The sequence below is a fragment of the Mustela lutreola genome, chromosome 14 (genome assembly GCF_030435805.1).
Source record: "Mustela lutreola isolate mMusLut2 chromosome 14, mMusLut2.pri, whole genome shotgun sequence".
Classification (NCBI taxonomy): domain Eukaryota; kingdom Metazoa; phylum Chordata; class Mammalia; order Carnivora; family Mustelidae; genus Mustela; species Mustela lutreola.
Window position 1 is genome coordinate 8,549,283 of NC_081303.1, and position 19,247 is coordinate 8,568,529.

The following is a 19,247-nucleotide window of genomic DNA, read 5'->3' on the forward strand; positions in this document are numbered from 1 at the left end:
AGCTGTTAAATCTCAGCTTACTAACTCCGTCATGATGCTTCTAGATTACGCTCACTGGAATATTTTATAATCTCATATCTGTGTACTTTTTTTTTTTTTTTAAACTCTGAGTTTATAATCCTTGTTCTTATTCTCATTCTCTACCCCCACCAAATCTGCCGGAGGAGGACATTCTGAAATGATACAAACATTTTATTTGGATTTTTGCAATCCACCTGTTTTCCTTGCTTTCAGATATATGGTCGAAAAATACTCCTTAAAAAATTAAAATGCCAAAGGCAAGTTTTGTAAGCATGGTGCTGCTAACAAACTGGAGGGAAAAGGCATGAGGTCATTAGAGGTTAAATGGCCCGGCCACTCGGCAGTCCTGCTACGGATAACGAGACACAGGGACAGCGGTGATAGAACTCATGTGGTTGCATGACGAAACCAAGTGAGAATGTCACCTAGTGCTCCTGCGCACTGTCCCCTCTGCAGTATCTGCCTTCTGTGTGGGGGCAGGGAAGCGGGTTCGGCTCCAAAGAAGGGGTTCAGGTGTTCTGGTCTGAGGTCCAGAGCTTCAAGGGGGTGGCCCAGGAAGGGGAAGCAGACACACCCTCCAGTTCCCTCGGGTACTTCCTGAGCAGGTGCACTGAGACCTCTCCCCCACAGGAAACGATGCGAGGACAAGGCCTGCTGTTGCCTGCCATGCCCACAAGAATAAAAAATGGGTGGAAATTCTCTCACTGCAGGCATCCTGCGGGTTCATAAAAATTCATGGATCCTGAAGCACATATAGGCCTGTCCCCTAACTGGCTTGCAGGGCTTTGATAATTAGGCTCAAAAAAAGCTATTTATATGGCAAAATAAAATGTTTAAGCACCACAGTGAGATTAAAAGGACATGCTGTTAAAGAATTATAAGCAACTGAAAGCAATTATAAGTAAATGGTCATTAAAGACCAAAAAACATAAACTTCAAAGAAATGAGCCAGGAAAAAAACACAACTCACAGAAGTCAACGAAGGAAAAAAAAAAAGATAAACACCATTTAATTATGGTAAGAATTTATTATTTTTTTAAAGCATCTATGGACTTACTATATGTGATGTTCTTTAATAATGTTGCCAAATGTAAAACTTGAAGATCAGGGTCTTAAACTGAAGGCGGAAGTAACTATGGCATGTAAATGGTGAAGATGTTTAGGTAACATATGGTATAAAACACTGCAGTAAAATTCAGTATCTTAAAAAAACTTAAAAAAACTTAAAAAAACTTAAAAAAACATATCTTAACTACAAGAGCATCTGTTTGAGCGCAGCCTCTCTTCAATGTTCAGTCATGACAAGGTAGTGATTAAAAATCGCATCTGCAGCATTAATTTTTATTATAACCTAAAAGTTACACAAAACAAAAATCAAAATAATAAAGGGTTGAATTAAATTGTGCCTAATGAACTCGTGAAAGTGAGAGTAAAAATCCACCTCCTCTAATTCTCCCCAAGAACACGAGCAATGGTTCTCCGTCAAGGACACTGCTATGCCCTCTCTGGAAGACAAAGGGAAAGTACTAGAAGGTTCAGCTGCACAATTCTTAATTGTGGAAGAATAGAGGTAGCCGACGCTACCTTTCAGAAACGGCATCTAGAAACAAGAAAGGGGGGCTGCAACCGAAATCAATTAGTTGTACAATATGGTAGTAGCACTGGCATTAAACACACAAACTGAGAGAAACTGGACGGAGAGCAGCTAAGTTCACAGCCACCTGCAGATCTCACTTCTTGGACTACTCATACAAATCACATCAAAGCTGAAATCTGTTATCAGGTTGAAACGCTGACAAAACATTTCAATTTTTAAAGATGATCCATTAAAAACCAACCTCGCTATCTCTTCTCGATGAGCGGTCCAGTCTCGGATGTAATCTTCCTGTTCTTTGATCCGGTGCTTGAACGAAGAACTAGTAGGCATTGCTGACCCAGAGCTCTGCAACCGAGTAGTTTTCAGGGCTGGAGAAGTACGTAGACGAGTATGTTTAGGGGAATTACGGTTTGATCCAAATTCATCTTCTGAGGTGGAAGCATAATCAGTAGGAAAGCGCCTCCATCTTGAATTTACTAAATTAGTTTAATTATTAAAAAAAGAATTATTATGTTACCTTTTAAAGGAGATAAAAATCATGATTTCAAAAACACCATGAGACACACACAGCACAATTTTCAATAACTGACATACACATACCTAACAGAAATCATAATTCTACTACTTCTCAAAAATAGAAACAGTACATTTTGGTGAATTAAAAACAATGAGCAATTAAAAAACAATCGAAAGACCATGTTTTCCATAGTACGGTGAATAAAACATTCAGATGAAAAATTCACTAATGATAACTAAACAAGCTCTATTCATAAATGTTTAATTTGGTTACTTTTTTGTTGCAAATATTTCTCATTTGAGTGAAGATATGGATTTTTTTAAATGACAGTAACGGCAACAACAACAAAATAAAAATAAGGGAAAAGATGTCCTCATGCCACATAGACTTCCAACATGGAGATGGTAAAACCCTCTTTTCCCAACATACAAATGTGCATAATTCCTGCTGTGGAAATTATGCTTTTATGGCAGAAAAAAAAACATTACCTCTGTCATTCAACATCCTGTTATGCTATGATTGGAAAAAATCTTTTTACATGGTAAAAGCACAACAAAGCATCTTCAGTACAACTGTCTGCCGCTTTGACACTGAAAGCATACGGTGAAAACAGACGATGGCTTAAGACCCACAAGGAGCAAAGCTCTACGAGCTGGTCTCACAACCACTGACACTGAAGGCACAGGAGATACTGTGAATAGTCACATTAAAGAAAGCGACAATCACTTTCTTATTTAAGGTTAGTAAAGACATTCAAGAGACGGTGTTGCTGACACATCTGAAAAATCAGAAGACAAATTAATTTCACTACTACTGTTAATGGGAGAAGCAAACATACAAGTAATTTGTGAGGCACAGAATAGAGGCTGATTCACGGTAAATGTCACAAGGGCAGGAGCCATGCCTGTTTGATCTGCTCCTGCCTACCCAGCCTTGGCAGAGCGTCTGTTTAATAACTCTTTTTGAACAAATGAATAGATAGATACTGACCATTTGCTTTTCTCAGATTAGGAAAAACTTACTGAAAAGCATGAGATGTTTTTGGTGGCTGAAGTGACAAAAACTTTGCACCTGCCAGAAGTTCCAACTGCTATTAATACCAGAAGAGTTTTCTTTGTCTTTCCCTGTGTCCCCCTCTCTCTCTTCCCCTCTTTTAAAACACAAACGGACCCTAGGCCGCATAGGTCGGTGGAGCCTAGAACTGCTTCATACTTCACTGGAATTTTATGCCTCTCCTATCTTTTCCTCCCCAAACCACAGTTTTGCCTCTGAGACTCTGGTTAGTCTCAGGTGGCCGTCAGATAAACTGATAAACACTGCCACCAGAATTGGCTGAGAAAACTATGATCGGGAACATGCCCTAAATCAGACCTACCCATATGCCCTGATTCGCACTCTCATCTGAAGCTTGTGGAGCTTGGAACAAGATTTATGGGTGTAAGAAGATGGAAGAAGCTTCCTGACTTTCTGGAAAAGTGTATGCAAATACGTATACAGAACTATAGGTAATCAATTATTCATAGCATCTTTTGAAGGCAGTAGTCAATATATTTTCTAGTTTTATCTTTGTAAGACAGTTCATTAATATAAAAATACTCTTACCACAGTGGAAAATTACTATTTTAGACATCTGAAAAATCTTATGAATTGAACTGACCCTAAGAATTGAAAACAATTTCAGAAAAAGTTTAGGAATAAGAGCAAAAAGGCTTTAGGAAAAAATTAGAAATACTGCCATGTTTAGACTTTTTAATAAAGGCATTTCATTAAACATTAAATGTTTATTCATTTTGCTACCTCAGAATTATTATTCATAGAAAACAAGCTCACAAATAAATAAAAGATGATTCATTAGATTAAATTTCCCGATTTGTGTTTTGGAAACTATGGAAACCATACTCAAAACAACCGAAAGTTGTTTGGAGTGAAAACAAAACCAAAGGCGAAGAGTTTTAATAAACTGCGGGAGATGTGCAAACATCGGTAGGCCTGGTGGAGCTGAGGCCAGCCACTTGGACGTCACTCAGAGAGCAGGCATCGATGGCCGCTTATCTCCCGAGTGGCCCAACACAGGAAAACAGGCCAAGAAACTGAAAAGCGATACTAGGCGTCAGGTGACAATAGGTAAGTAGAGCCACATTAAAACCAATTTTTCGTAGTTTGAGTTTCAACAACAGAAAATAATGATACGGACGGAAAAAAAAGAGAAAAATTCCTTTTTCAAGTGACGTTCATAAAGTTCCCACTTACTTTTACAAGTTTTTCTAGACGCCAGGACGATTGGTGAAGTTTATAATTATCTTTACAAAGGAAAGCAACCATAAGGATAAAGCATTGTTTAAAAACTGAAAGGTAACATTTTTAGGTTTGTTCCCTTAAATTGAGAGCAAAATGAGGGATAAAATAAGTAGGGGGATAGCTGAGAGATGAAATTCTCAAGTTAAGAGCTGTCTTTACCAATGGCACAGCAATCACACGGGGTGTGCCAGGAAGCAGCGCTCCCGTTCCGTCTGGATGCCACCGGCCTTGGAACAGCTGAAATGGGCGCGGACACCAGCGGAATGATCACTAACCCCAGGGAGAGGGACCAGGGTCTGGATTCCCCAAGCAACTTCCTTCAGTACTTTTTTCTTTCTTAATCTTTCCTTCTACTACAATCTGTTAGTTGCTGCAGAGTACACTCCAAGTGAGCATGTTTTCAATTTTCCCTATTGCTTACTTGTTGCACAGAATTTTAGAATATTAAGACCTTAGACATTGGCATCAGTTCTTCAATCTATGGAGAGAAAAACAGGCCCAGAAAGGTCTTGCCTTACCTAAATCAAGTTTAACCTAGGTCTACGGACTCCCAGAGTTCAAAGCTCTTTCTATGCTAATCGAAGGACCGCACAATTACTTGTCAGAAAATCCTTATTTAAAAAAATTATTTTTATAATTCCAGTTAGGTTAATTCTTCTTTGAAAATAATCCTCAGTTTCTCACGGAATGAAGGTTTTTGTGATTTCTAACCATGAAGAGAATTTTGAATTTTACTCAAGAGGAAAATTCCTCTTGAATTTTACTCTGTTCAGGTAAAATCCTGCATAGAATTAAAGTTAATTTTATAGCATTAGGCTTATTTGATATATTATTGGTACTAGTAGTAAGACATTTCAGATAAGTCATTAAATTGAAAATTTATGTCAAAGGTATTTGAAATGTCAATCCTTAGGGAGGCTTTCTTGGCTGGTAAGGTACTAGAGAGCACATAGAGTAAAATCAAAGTTCTAAGATCAGCTTAATTAATTTTATAGCTAATCTGAAAATTATCTTAGTTACATTAATTATAAAACTTATTTTAGTTGTAAATTACGCAATACCCCCTCTTACGGAAGTAAGAAACTACTCTATTTATTACGAAGATGTACTGTCAAGAAATTGAAAAAGGAAGTTATTAGGGTTATTTATTTGTGAATGCTAATTTCTTCTACTGCTACCCAAAACTTTGTTGGCCTTAAAACACAGCCATATCTATAGATGTAACAGACACATTTCAGGAAACAAACACTACATTTTCACACTTTATATCAGAATACTTTGGTGGGAAACAAAACCACAAACACATTTTACATGTACATTTACAAGCAAGTAGCAATAAGGTCATTTGGGGAAAAAGATCTCTGACGATGTTCTGTATTGATCTCTGACCTGGAGGAAGAAATAACTGAAGCTATGAATGCCCAAGATCTGATTCCTACCATCTATAAGACTTGAGATTTAGAATAAAAAGGAGAAAGCAGACAGTCTAAAAAATTTCTAAGGATGTTAACATGATATTTTTTAGAATGTGCACATAAGACATAATGAAAACCAACTGCTTTATTTTGATAATTCAGCACACTTAGTTTGAAATGTAGCTTATCAAAATAAATCAGGATATTTTAACGTAACTTGGTATTGAAGGATCACTGAAGGCATGGCAGCGTGAGTGGGGAGAGGGAACTATACTCTCCTAAAAGCAAATTATATCAGAATGAAAGAGGCATAAATGTTCCTAAGTTTCTAAATGTTTCTAAGTCAGAGATCCCACTCTCTTCTATTTTTATCATATACATTTCTTCGAAAAACTTTCTTTAGACATGGCCTAAATTATGAAATTTGAAACATTACAGATTTACTGTTGCTTATGCCAATCTGGACATATCACAGGCTCTAGGTTCAAAGATCTCTAAGTCCTTTAAAGTTTACAGTTTGTACAACCCTGACCAGTATAGCTTTACATTCTTTTAAGTCATATATGTATTTTCAGATTTTATTTATTTATTCTGAGAGCCAGTGAGCGTGAGTGGAGAAATAGGGAGAGGTAGCGGGAGGGGCAGACTCCCCACTGAGCAGGACCTCTGACATGGGGCTCTAGATCCCTGAAGCCCAGGATCATGACCTGAGCAGAAGGCAGGAGCTTAATGTCCGAGCCACCCAGGTGCCTCTTAAATCATAATTCAAAAGCTAAAGCTAAGAATTTTTTTCTTCCATTCAATGTATTGTAATCATCTTAAGTAGAAATATCACAGCATCAAAGATACGCCAATTAGCAAATAGATTAAAAAAATTGTCTGCTTATTTATTTATTTATTTATTTTTATTGTGTACCCATATAACTATTTTAGTACATTACCAGTGACTACGAGAGCCCAGCTGTTATTCTTCTAGATGGAACAGAATACTATAAAAGGGCATCTTGAGAAAACTGAACATACAGTCCTGGATTCTGATATGGCTTCAAGAATTTAGTAAAACATCAGAATTATATATAGTGGACAATATACCAAATATATTTTAAGTTGTCCTTGTATACATGCCTGAAAAAAATCCGATAAATTCCAGCCGTCCTCTGGAAGCTTGCAAGCAAGCAGATACAGACTTTCCGAGAGCCAGACCAGATGTGGCAGAAGCAGCAAGAGGCCGGGAATGAAAAGGCCTTGGGGCTTCTCACCCTGTCCTAGCCACCACGACAGGACCAGGGCAGGTCACTACTTCTTTTGGCCTGAGTTACCTAAACTGAATGACCCTTCCAGCTTTTCAATTTTATGGTTCTAATCACTTAATATGCTGCTGTTAAGTAGGAAGAAGGTCCACATCCCGTACCTCAGTGGACCCTAGGGAATTTCAATAAGCAAATCAAGGTACTTTTTGGATATAGGAGAGTGCGTGTTTATCAAGCTCTAGATTCAAAGCAGAAAACAAAACTTATCTTTAAAGACAACACAGCATCTTCCAGCGGTTTCTCGGACTTGCTTAAGTAGTCCTACTTGGGTTGCCTCTCACAGAAGCCCTTCGCGTTCAACACTGAGGACAAGACCAGCGCGCTCGTGCGTTACGGACCAGACGCCCAGTACAGAAGGAACGCCCCATGCTACTTGGTGACATACGGCTTGCATTACAGCTTAGGTGAGACAGGAGGAAACTGTAACACTTCTATGTACAAGAGAGAGGAGGTGACCGAACAGGCCACGTGGTGGAAGAAATGCTACCACGGAACACACCATAGAATGCGGCACAAAGGGGATGTGAATTGAAGAGGTAGAGCCATAAGAAGACAGAAAACCAGCACTCGGTAAACATCAACCAACGGACAGCAGTCAGTTCCCGACGCCTGCGGTAACCGCACGAACCGGCAGGAAAAGCTGCCCGTGCAGAAGCCAGGGCCGGGGGCGGGGGGCACGGGGGAAATGCCAGCTCCTCTTTCGGAGTCAGGCTTCTACGTCACCTATCTTCCGCCCACATCCACTCCCACCACGGATCTGCCCATCACCACCACGGCCACTGACCCGAAGAGAGGGTGACGTGAGTGGAGGGGAGGCGGCAGTGAGCGTGGGGGCGGGGGGGGGGGAAGAGGAAACAGAAGGCGAGGAGCAGCGCTAGGTTTGAGTCTGGAGGTTACGATGCCGCAGACATCAAACTCGGAACCCGGGATTGCATACCAACCATCCCCCACTCTTCCCTCAAGCCTCTGGACTCACTTGGACCCTTGCTAAGAGATCTCTAAGTCGCTGAGCAGCTGGCTGGGGGGGGGGGGGGCTCTGCGGCCCCACCCAGGTGTGAGGCTGATTATGAAGTAAGACCCCAGGCTCATAGGTACACACAGGGATCTGGGCGAGGACCCTGGTCACACACATACTCTCCCGCTACAGCTCCGAGGGGGAAGTACACCAGCTGACCAGCACCCCGGAGCCATTAAGATTCTGGCGGGAGGAAGTACCTTCTGGAAGTGCATTCAACGACTGCTAAGGACTGGAGTTAAGGGACAGGAGAGTGCTTTATGAGATAGTTCTCATAGCCAGTTACATTTCTGTAGCCCGGTTAGACCCGTATGTGCCTAGGGCTCATCTCTCAAATTCATCTTCTACCACCGAAATGAATTAAGAATTAGTTTTCACCTGCCCCAATTGTGAACAGAGTGAACTTTAAAAAAGTGTGAGACATTTCTGCATATATGGGGAAGCAAGTGTAAGGCAGATACTGTTTCACTGAGCTCTCAAGGAATAATAAAGGGTATCCTGCCCTTCTTCAGATTAAGGGTTCTGTACCAGGTGAGGATATTTAAAAATCAAACACTGCTTTCAGCAGGACAATGTTAATCCCTATTATTTACTACAGATATTGTTCCTCATCTAATTTGACACATGAATACAGATACTAAGGTTCCAAAATATGTCCTCATTTTGAAATCACTATTTTGCTCCAGAGCATTCATTGGAAGTGTGGGTCAGTTCTGAATTTTCCATTTACTAATAAGCTAACTAAAATACTTTTTATAGGAGAAAATACCCTCTTATAGCACAACCTTTCTGTTGAATATTTTTAGAAGTCACACTAGACATCTAATTTTATTTTTAAAAAGGAGACCTAAAACATGAACGAAATATTATGCTCATATTGTAAAAAGTCTGGACCCAATTTACCTGAAGGAGAGCCATGTGCTGAGCTCATACTTTTGACCTTGGAGTCGGACAGTCGAGAGATACTGTTAGCTCTAATTCTAGGTGAGAATTTATCTGAAGGTACTAATCTGGCCCCGCTTCGGATGACGGCTTCCGCAGTCCGAGAGGAGGCACTACTTCTAGAGATGGTGGCCTCAGAGTCACTGCGGGCGGACAAGGAGCCAAGCCTCGTTCGCCGAGGCTGAGCCAGCAGATCAATCCTAGAGATGTTGCGCCTTCCCGTGGGCGGCTTCGACGTGGAGCTGGTTGTGGACACTTCAGAAGCAACCGAGGCCTTGTCGGCGTCAGCCAGCTCGCTGTCAGACACTTCGCCGAGTCGGGCTCTGCGCAACAGGGAAGTCCTGGTGGGCCGTGGCCTGGGGAGGGTGGTTGACTTACTGGAGGATCCCGGCGCTATGGGAGAAGTCTTGGATTTCGTCACTTTACTTCCTTCCAGTTTGGAATGTGCATGCTCGTCCGTTGAGGTAAGTGGCGTCCTGGCGTGAGATTTACAAGAGTAAGTTTCCTGATCCGAGGACATGATGTCGGAGATGGCAGAATGAGGTACGCTGGAGGTCTGGTCGTCGTCCGTCAGATCCACAGAAGGTTGTCTCATTCGTCCACTGGACTGTACAAATTTACGACCCTCTGCTCTTGAGCCCACATCTGATGAACGACTTTTGGTTTTCTTCTCGACTTTCTCCCTAGCACCTGAAGATGATGACTTTGTCACATCCTTCGAAGGAGAACCCGTGGAACACCTATCTTTGTAGAGACTCGTGAAACTCTTTCGCTTTTGGGTTGACTTTCTTTCGGTCTCGCCCGTGACCAGACTGATTGTACTCGCGGTGTCCACATCCGACTCTGGGGAGATCGAGTTGTCCCTGTTGTAACTGGGAGTGTCAGGGCCATCGTCAGTTTTATTATCTTCACGCAGTTTGGCTTCCAGAAAAGCCATCACTGCTTCTGTGTCTTTGAGAATAAGGGTGGTATCCATACTAGAGTCTGTGTCCATCGAGTCGCTCCTGTCCCGTATTCTGCTGACAGCTGGCAGCGCCAGGGAAGGCGGTGTAGACGAAGTCTGCTTATTTATATGGGGAATAAGCTCTATGGGGATGTTGGGGCTAGGTTTTTCTATGGTGAAGCTTCCTTGCCGCACCAAGGACTTGGAGGATTCCTTCTTCTCTCCGCCCTTTGGAGTCTGACCTTTGAGAACGTCCTCAGCTTTTCTTCGCTTGCCCTCGTTTTGTGTCACCCTTTCTCCTTTGCTTGCAGAGTGTCCTGGGATTTTTTCTTGAGGTTGTGACTCCTGTTTGAAAGATTCCTCCCGGCACCTATCTGTCTGACCTGAAACGTTCTTGGAAGCGGACAACTTGGTAGGTGTCCACTGGACCTGGTCGTTTTGTTCTTGCTGCTGAATTTTAGCTAATGTCTGCTTTACCAAAGAAGTTTCCTTCTCGGTTTCGCTTTTGTCCTTCCCAGACAAGCTGCCCAAGTGAAGCAGGATTTTACCATCTCCGCCGGGTTTGGTGGTCTCCCCGTTCACAGCCCTGCTCATCTTACTCAGGGCTCTGTCGGCATCTTGTTTGTCCTTCTGGTAGGCCTGTGCTGGTGCTTCTTTCTCCTGGAGTTCTGTGTCCTGTTTTTCTCCGATCTCTGACCTCTGTGTCATACCCTTGGCTCTGGAGCTCTCAAGACACTTCTCTTCATTTGGAAGCTGGGGAAGGGTACGTCGCCTTCTCTCTCCCTGGCTAGCCAAGGAAGTGGCCGACCCTGTACTTCTCACTGAAATGCCAGACTCACTGATATCTGCATCTATAACACAAAACCACAAAGGAGACATTATGAGGGCAAAAAAAAGTACAAACAAAAAGAGTAACATGTTACGTTAGATTCTGCAGTGTCTGTTAAGAAACGGCTTTGTATAACAAGAAAACTTTGAATAAACACACCAGCATTGTGACAGAGTAGTTTCAAAAGCAAGTATGAGGCCACGATGTACAAATAAGCAGATTATTAATAGGGGGAGTGTTTTAGGAGATGAAAATTGGGGTCATCTGTTCTTAATCCTCCATCTGTTCCTTTTTCTCTCAATGTATTTTATGGCAGGGAAGGTCACTGTGTTCCTTCTTGCTTCTGTAAGGTCCGTGAAATTTTGCTGAAGAAAATTTTGCAGAATTGCACAGAGAATGCCTAATAAACACTTTCAATTACATAGTATAGAAAAATATTTCTAGGATGTCAGTGGCTTAAATGTCTGACTCTTGCTCTCAGCTCAGGTCTCGATATCAGGGTCATGAGTTCAAGCCCATGTTGAACTTAAAAAAGAAAGAGAAATATATCTAGTTTTTTTTTTTTTTAATATTTTATTTTTAAATCAGAGAGAGAGTGAGTACAAGCAGGCCAGTGGCAAGCAGAGGGAGAAGCAGGCTCCCAGCTGAGCAAGGAGGCCGATCTGGGACTTGATTCCAGGACCCTCGGATCATGACCTGAGCCAAAGACAGCCGCTTAACTGACTGAGCCACCCAGGCACCCCTCTATCTAGTTCTAGTTGTTTTTTAAAAATATATTATTTATTTATTTGACAGAGACAGCAAGAGATGGATTATAAGCAGGGGGGAGTAGTAGAGGGAGAAGCAGGTCTCCCGCCAAGCAGGGAGCCCAACGTGGGGCTTGATCACAGGACCCTAGGATCATGAACTAGGCCACCCAGGTGCCTCTAGTTGAGTTTTTAATGAGCACTGTTAGCTATCTGAGAGAATTACAAGTTTGGATAACCTAAGTAAACAGAAAACGCACAACTTTAGAAGGTTTTCTAAATAAAAATTTAACACTGACTAAAATAATTTAAAAAAATTTTTTAAAGATTTTATTTATTAGAGAGACAAAAAGAGAGAGCATGAGAGGGGAGAGGGGCTGAGCTCAGAGCCCAGAGCCCAGAGCAGGGCTCCATCCCAGGAACCCGAGATCATGACTTAAGCCAAAATCAAGAGTCAGACATTTAACTGAATGAGCCATCCAGGTACCCCAAGAATTTAAAAAATTTTAAGTGTGAAAAAAGAGAACAGGACTTATCATACTTTTACAAACTGAGGGATTTTAAAATTATGGTCTTCCAGTATATTAATGCCTCATATAGGAATACAAGGTCATTAGATACAAGTAGAAGACAATGAGAAAATATATGATTTGATGTTTCTATGTGAGAGAATTTGAGAATTCCTAAGGATTTTCCTGACTGCTATACCTGGAATGCATTTCTGAGATAAAGGAAATTAACATATAAAGCATTCTCATCTTTGGGGGTAAGTGGAGATAAGATGACCAAGACATAGTTTCTTTCTTTCCTTTTTTTTTTTTTTTTTTAAAGATTTCATTTATTTATTTGACAGAGATCACAAGTAGGCAGAGAGGCAGGCAGAGAGAGAGGAGGAAGCAGGCTCCCTGCTGAGCAGAGAGCCAGATTCGGGGCTGGATCCCAGGACCCTGAGATAATGACCTGAGCCAAAGGCAGAGGCTTTAACCCACTGAGCCACCCAGGTGGCCCAAGGCATAGTTTCTGTGAGTCTTTTATCACTTCATAATTCTGAAAGTTGAACATTTAAATTTCACAATAATATGATGGTTATGATGCAGGAAAACTGCCACTAAATTTCTTGATTCAACTTTAGCCATTAGTGACTTTATGGTGTCTCATCTCTGTAGTGCTGCCAGAAGCACCTAAAATGTACTCGCTGTTTTATCTTTTTGTATTTTTCTAGCACTGCTCACATTGTCCTGTTCCTAACATGCATGCGATGAATGTTTAACAAGAATATTTAGGATTCAGGGGTGCCTGGGTGGCTCAGTGGGTTAAGCCTCTGCCTTCGACTCAGGACATGATCTCAGGGTCCTGGGATTGAGCCCCACATCAGACTCTCTGCTCAGCAGGGAGCCTGTTTCCTCCTCCTCTCTCTCTCTCTGCCTGCCTCTCTGCCTACTTGTGATCTCTATCTGTCAAATAAATAAATAAAATCTTAAAAAAAAAAAAAAAAAGAGTACTTAGGATTCAAGTCAATTTATCAGCTTATCTAAATAATTTAGAAGATGATGAAACATGTTGAAACAAGATAATGAAGGGGCAGCTGGTTTGTTATATAACGAGGGCTGAATTTTGCTTCCTACAGCTAACCTGACTAATTCATAATGGATTATTGGTAAGTTTACCTAGCTCCTTTGACCCCTCTGTTCGGGTTTCTTGTCTCCCAACAGGTGACCAGTTTACGTTAATCAATGCCCAAATCACTCGGTCTTTTCCAAAGATATTTGGTAATACTATCAATTACTTCTAATTTCTATAGTAAATCAGTGATAAAGCTTTTCTAGTACATTGCTATGCACCTTGCTCAAATGTTTGCACAGTAGTGTTTACAAAATTCCTAAACTATATTTTTGGAGTGCCATAAGCCAGAGACAAATTTCCACTTCCATGTTCAACAATAATAAAACTAAGAATACAGATAAAAATTCACATGGAAATTCTCCTTGAGGGTTTTATTTCTAATTAAGAAGGTAATCAACTGAACATAATAAAATCATTAGAGGCATAAAATTTCATTTTTTTTAAAGAAACTTTTTATTTCAGTTCACAGAAATATTAGAAGGCAATAAAAATCACATTGCATAGACTTGCAAAAAGTAAATTAAGTATCTTAGTTCTTTTTATTGAATTGTATTTTTTTTAACTTAAATGCAAAAGTATTAACATATTTGCTGTATTAATGATATTAATTAATGTTATAATTTGGAACTATTGTTAGTCTTACTTTAAAATTTTCATTTATATATATATGTCATAGATAAGAATTTGTATATGTGTTTCACCTACAAATTATCTCTTATCTTCAGTTACATTTTAACGGTATTTGCATTATTAGTGCAAATACAAACATATGTATGTAGTATAAGCATGAGAATATATGATTATGTTTACTTAAATTTAACTAACTTCTCACTATAGATTTTTTTTTAAAGATTTTATTTATTTGACAGGCAGAGATCACAAGTAGGCAGAGAGGCAGGCAGAGAGAGAGGAGGAAGCAGGCTCCCTGCTGAGCAGAGAGTCTGATGCGGGGCTCCATCCCAGGACCCTGGGATCATGACCTGAGCCGAAGGCAGAGGCTTTAACCCACTGAGCCACCCAGGCACCCCTAGATTGTTTAAAAAAAACAACAACCATGTGTGATTCACAAAAAAGAAAGAGCGAGAGAGAGAAAGAAAATACCATTCTCTAAAGGGACAGGTACAGACAGTTCCATTATCCTTTCGTCTTGATCATGCCTTGTATGATTTGCAGCCAGACTAGCCCACTGTGAAACCCAGCGTTTGTTTCCAGATGAAGACGTGCCTTCCTAAAGGAGAAAAATAAGGGAATGAAATCAGAGCCTATTTAGTCAGTTCTATGTAGTCTCATAATCCTGTCATAGGAAGCCATATTCAAATCTCATGTCGCCATATTATCGTTAATTAAATTTCCTCATATTTAGAATGAAGATTCTCTAGGTACCCCTTTAACCACATGTTATTATTACTGTGGACATAGTATAATTTGCTCTACTTATTAAATACTAATGATGGCACTAAAATAAACACTTGGAGCTTCAAATTCACTGTGGCTGGACGAACCTGGGTCTGCTTCTGCAGCCTCAGGGCCACGACAGTGCGGCTGGCTCTACTTCACTCTCTGCAACAGGAGCCTGAAGGTTCTCTAGCCCTCTAGGTGCTTCTAGGAATCAGACTGGATCCAGAGTCCCAAGGGGTATTAAATCTGCCAGATCATGTCTTTGGGGATTTCAAAAACAAACCCAAAGCTTAAGACTTCTTTTTACAACACTTTACTGTTTCCAGAAGAATCCAGAAATCATTCAGCCTTTAAGAATTTTTCTGTTAACTAGTCTGAATCTCGACTTGTGCATGACTAGATCTGGCCTTAAGGTGAGTGCTCTTTGAATCGTTATAGTCAAGTGTGAAATGGAATTTAATTCATGATATGGTTCCACAGGCTCATGGGCATATACTGGTAATTTTTAATACCAGGGCAATCTAAGCATTTAATGTGGGAGATCTAGGAAGTACAGAAAAAAATCCTGTTACCTCATGAAAAATCTAAGTTCAGGCTTCACTTTGAGACTGTAATATAATCAAAATTTGTATTACAAATTATTCAAAACATACCTTAAGTATCGGATTTACTACTAAGGATGATAGGCTAAAAACTGATGAAGTATTTCACACAGACTACATACACGATTTCATGAATAGGTTCAAATAGTAGATATTTAGTGACATACATACAGTGAAGCCTAAGGAGTCCTCCAAAGCCTGCTGAGTCCTTGAACTCCCTTTCAAGAGTCTGTGCCAACTGCCCACAGCTCTCAGCCTGAAGCAAGTACCAGAGCCACTCACACCTTCACTGATAGTAGAACTATTCTGTCAAGAGGTTCTCGTGGCCTCTTGGGTGACTCTTTCAAAGGCTGGTGCAACATACTGGGGCTACATATAAAGTCCACTTGCATGGGTGGAGGGGATAGAGAAGGAAGGGGGGGGTCTTACAGAGTTCATGTTCATCAGAATTGTTGCTAGAGCAATTAGAAAACCCAAACACTGCCTTGATAAGTATCATTTGCTTTCAGTGAGGAAATCTGGCATCTTATAAAACGAAACTAGAATTAAAATTCTCTAAGATTGAGGAAGAAAAAAGAACACTAAAATACATAATTGCCTTCAGGGAAAAGCGGACCACTAAAAGGGACAATTTTAACATAAAACAGGTGGATTCACCTGTCTATTGAAATATTTTATTTACAACTTATGCAAATGTAACATTTATTTTAGAATTTATTTATATTTTTAGGTTTTGTTTTATTTACCACTTATACATTTATTTACCACTTGTAGATTTTAAATCACCTAATTTCCTGAGAGACAGTATGGCACAACGAGTAAGAGAATGAGTTAAGAAAATAAGGCCTCCTACGGTTCAAATTCTGGCTCCACAGGTACCACGCTTTGTGACCTTTGTCAACTTAATTTCTACGTATCTTATTTTCCTCATTCGTGAAACGGCACCAGAAAGCTCCTATTGGTTGTTAGCTCTTACTGTCTCAGTAAATTATAATGAATTAATACTTCTCAGTTACATACATTTTCACATTTCTCTTTGACTTAACAATGTGGAATGACATTCCAGTATCATTTCCAGTACAGGAAGAACTATTTGTTGAGGGCATAAATTTCGGGCAGTTACTCTGCCAAGAGGGTCAGACTTAACTCCCCGCAAACAGGCTTTATCAACAATCCTGTTTGTGAGAAAATTGCAGCTGAAACAGGGCATTGCCCAATACCAAGGCACTCTGTTAAATGTGGCTGCTCTGGATTTGTACTCAGGTCTTCCTGGCTCTACTGTACCAGACTGACTCCCTGACTTTGTTAGTCAAGGCAACCTCGGTTAACTTCATGTTACCCAAATCACATCCGGGGCTGCACCATACCCGCACGTACTGACATATGAAAGTTCTGTCTGGCATGATAGGCCTGTCCATGCTAAATACATGCCCTCCTAGGAAGTGTAAGCAATGTATGTTTCTTTGTTTTCTCTCATAATACCAATCAGAGCAGTAAGCATGTAACTTACTAACTGCTTTCTGAAGTTAGCATTTTCCTTTCACCGATGGATATAATAACGTAAATGAAAAGAACGTAACAACAAAACTGAAACAGAATTACTGCAAAATTGCTTCAGGCTTTTATTCGAAACAAATTAATTTGTGAGAATTTAGCTTTTAGAAGGACTCTCAAGGGGATGTATCAATTACTTAAAATAATGTAACTACAAAAATGATAAAAAATTTACATTTTTGTCTAAAAGTTACATAGGAGGAAGGGATGTATACCTCTGAGTTGTGAAATCCGGGTGTACTCAGTGGCTTTCTTTCTTCCATTACTACTGCAGCAGAGCTGAGAGCCCAATCTTTTATCAGATCTTTATGCTTTTCCTTGATAATAGGCCTATTATAATCCTGATTGTCATCTACTCCAAATACCTAGGAGGAGAAATTATTTTATAAATGAGAAGTCTGAGCACCAGATTACTAGGAATAGTATCAGTAACTTCAGAGGCAAATAAAAATACTCTGAATTAATTTCGATGGGTAATTCACTAGTGAGGAAAACATGTTTAAGGACAGTGTAATATCCAACTGAAGTGAGAGTTGGAAAGAAAAACTGGGCTGTGGCAGCTTACTTCACAGTAAATGAGATTATCCTTTTTAATATTTAGCCAAGTACTGCTTGATAATAAACAGCCAGGATAGTACATCTGATTTGTTAAAAGAGGTTAATAACGTTAAATATTATAATAAGGCAGAGTTAGGAAAGAATACTACTTCAGCTTGTTTCTAGCTTGTCTCTTTGCTCTATTATTTTTGAGAATCATGTTGCAAAACTGTAAACATATGCCTGATTTCACTGGTTCTTTCCCCAACAAAAGTGTAACATTTATATACATGAATTCAAATTATACTTGGAATTTTTTAAGGTCTCAAATATCAGATTTTGTTGTGTGATCTCAGTATAGAGTACAGCATGATCTTCAAATTTTATTTGCCTAAAAATTCATCAAAAGGCCTTTGAAAGGCAGATCCTGGGTCTCCTCTCACAGATCAGGATTTTCAATAAGCAGGTGGAGTACTGTCAATACTTGTGGGACACTTAAACACAGAGACCAGTAATCATGTGCTCGATCAAGGGCAGGATCTGATCTTACTGATTTCCTGGTACGGTAACAGGTTGGAGAATAGGGTTTTCAAACAGACTGGAGAAGGGTTATAATAGGTAAACTTTAATATTCCATTTTACTAGTAAGTTTCTTCATTCCCAATGCATATTACTTATAGACTTTATTTGTGGCTCTAATTACTACAGTCAAGAAAAATATTATGTGTTTGAATTTCGTGCTTTGTAGAAAGGGTCTTTAGAACATAACCAAAGGGCCTTCTTTGCTATAAAGAGGGGGAAATACCCTAGGTTAAACTCTTTTCTAGAAACCTTTTTAATGATTATACAATATACCTGATAAATTCTAAAGCCCACATTTAATTAAAGACATAACAGATTTTAAAATTCTTAACTAAAACTTGGAAATTTTACCACTAGATGGCCTTATTACTTAATATTTAATTCAAGTATAACTACAGTTTTCAAGAATTGTGATTTAATACTGCTGAACCACTCAATATTTGAATTATCTCTGCTTTAAAAGTGAACTGTATATTGCTAACTTTAAATCAAATGTGGATTTTAATAATACACAGAAGCAGAGTTTACAGAAGGGAAAAAACAAACCTGTTTCATTTTGTCAAACAGCAGAATTGTTAAGTTTAACCACAACAGTAAAGAATGCTGTGGACACCGTTCCACAGCATTCTGGAGGCATTCTGCCTCCAGTCCCACTTGTAAAGAAAGCAAATCAGAGCTACTTGAGTTACCTCTGACTGCCTTAGAATAAAAACTCAGCATTATTTCTAACTCAAGTCTCTGACCTCCAAAGTTACTGGACTTTATTTCCTTATTTTTATAATTACGGGGGGCGGGGATCTAACTCCAGTTTGCAAGTAAAGATGAAAACACACACATGTGAGTGTGTGTGCACGTGCTACCTGGTATGTTACATATAAAAGAGCTCAGGTGATTTTCTGATTTGGTGATAATTACTTCGAATTCATACTCAAAATGGACTTGCAAAATTTGTGTTCCTCAAACATTTAAGCACCACCAGTTTCAAGTAAAACATAACAGATCTCTCCAAATCACTGATACTCCTTTGAAATGATAACAAAATACATGCAAAGAAGTGATGCTTTTGGGGGAAAAGGGCTGAGCCTGTACAGAGAGGATACTCTGATGACTTTTCTACAGGTGCCTTGTAAAGCATCAGACACAGCTGTGCATACACCTGTCAGAGTTTCTAAATCATCGTCTGTTTCCCAAACAAGTGACAGGGCCTGAGGCATGACTGTGGGGGAAAGAAGTCTCCAAATTCCTACCTGTATTTTTTTGAGTGTTTTGAAAAATTCATGGTAGCAATGACTGCCCATCTTGGGAACCCTATCCTTTT

General features: G+C 39.8%; 1 protein-coding gene across 12 annotated transcripts in view; it reads right to left on the bottom strand.

Moving 5' to 3' along the window:
- The window catches only part of CEP170 (centrosomal protein 170), a 125,259-nt gene that overhangs the window by 19,194 nt on the left and 86,818 nt on the right, over positions 1 to 19,247 (bottom strand). For 8 of the 12 annotated variants that reach the window (XM_059146678.1, XM_059146677.1, XM_059146672.1 and 5 more), the window contains 4 exons: positions 17,026 to 17,175; positions 14,358 to 14,484; positions 9,077 to 10,909; positions 1,860 to 2,094 (listed from right to left, as the gene is read on the bottom strand). In XM_059146678.1, the coding sequence (XP_059002661.1) occupies positions 1,860 to 2,094; positions 9,077 to 10,909; positions 14,358 to 14,484; positions 17,026 to 17,175 (2,345 nt within the window). The remainder of the gene's footprint in view (positions 1 to 1,859; positions 2,095 to 9,076; positions 10,910 to 14,357; positions 14,485 to 17,025; positions 17,176 to 19,247) is intronic. The other 4 variants (XM_059146679.1, XM_059146674.1, XM_059146680.1 and 1 more) reach the window with 2 other exon arrangements.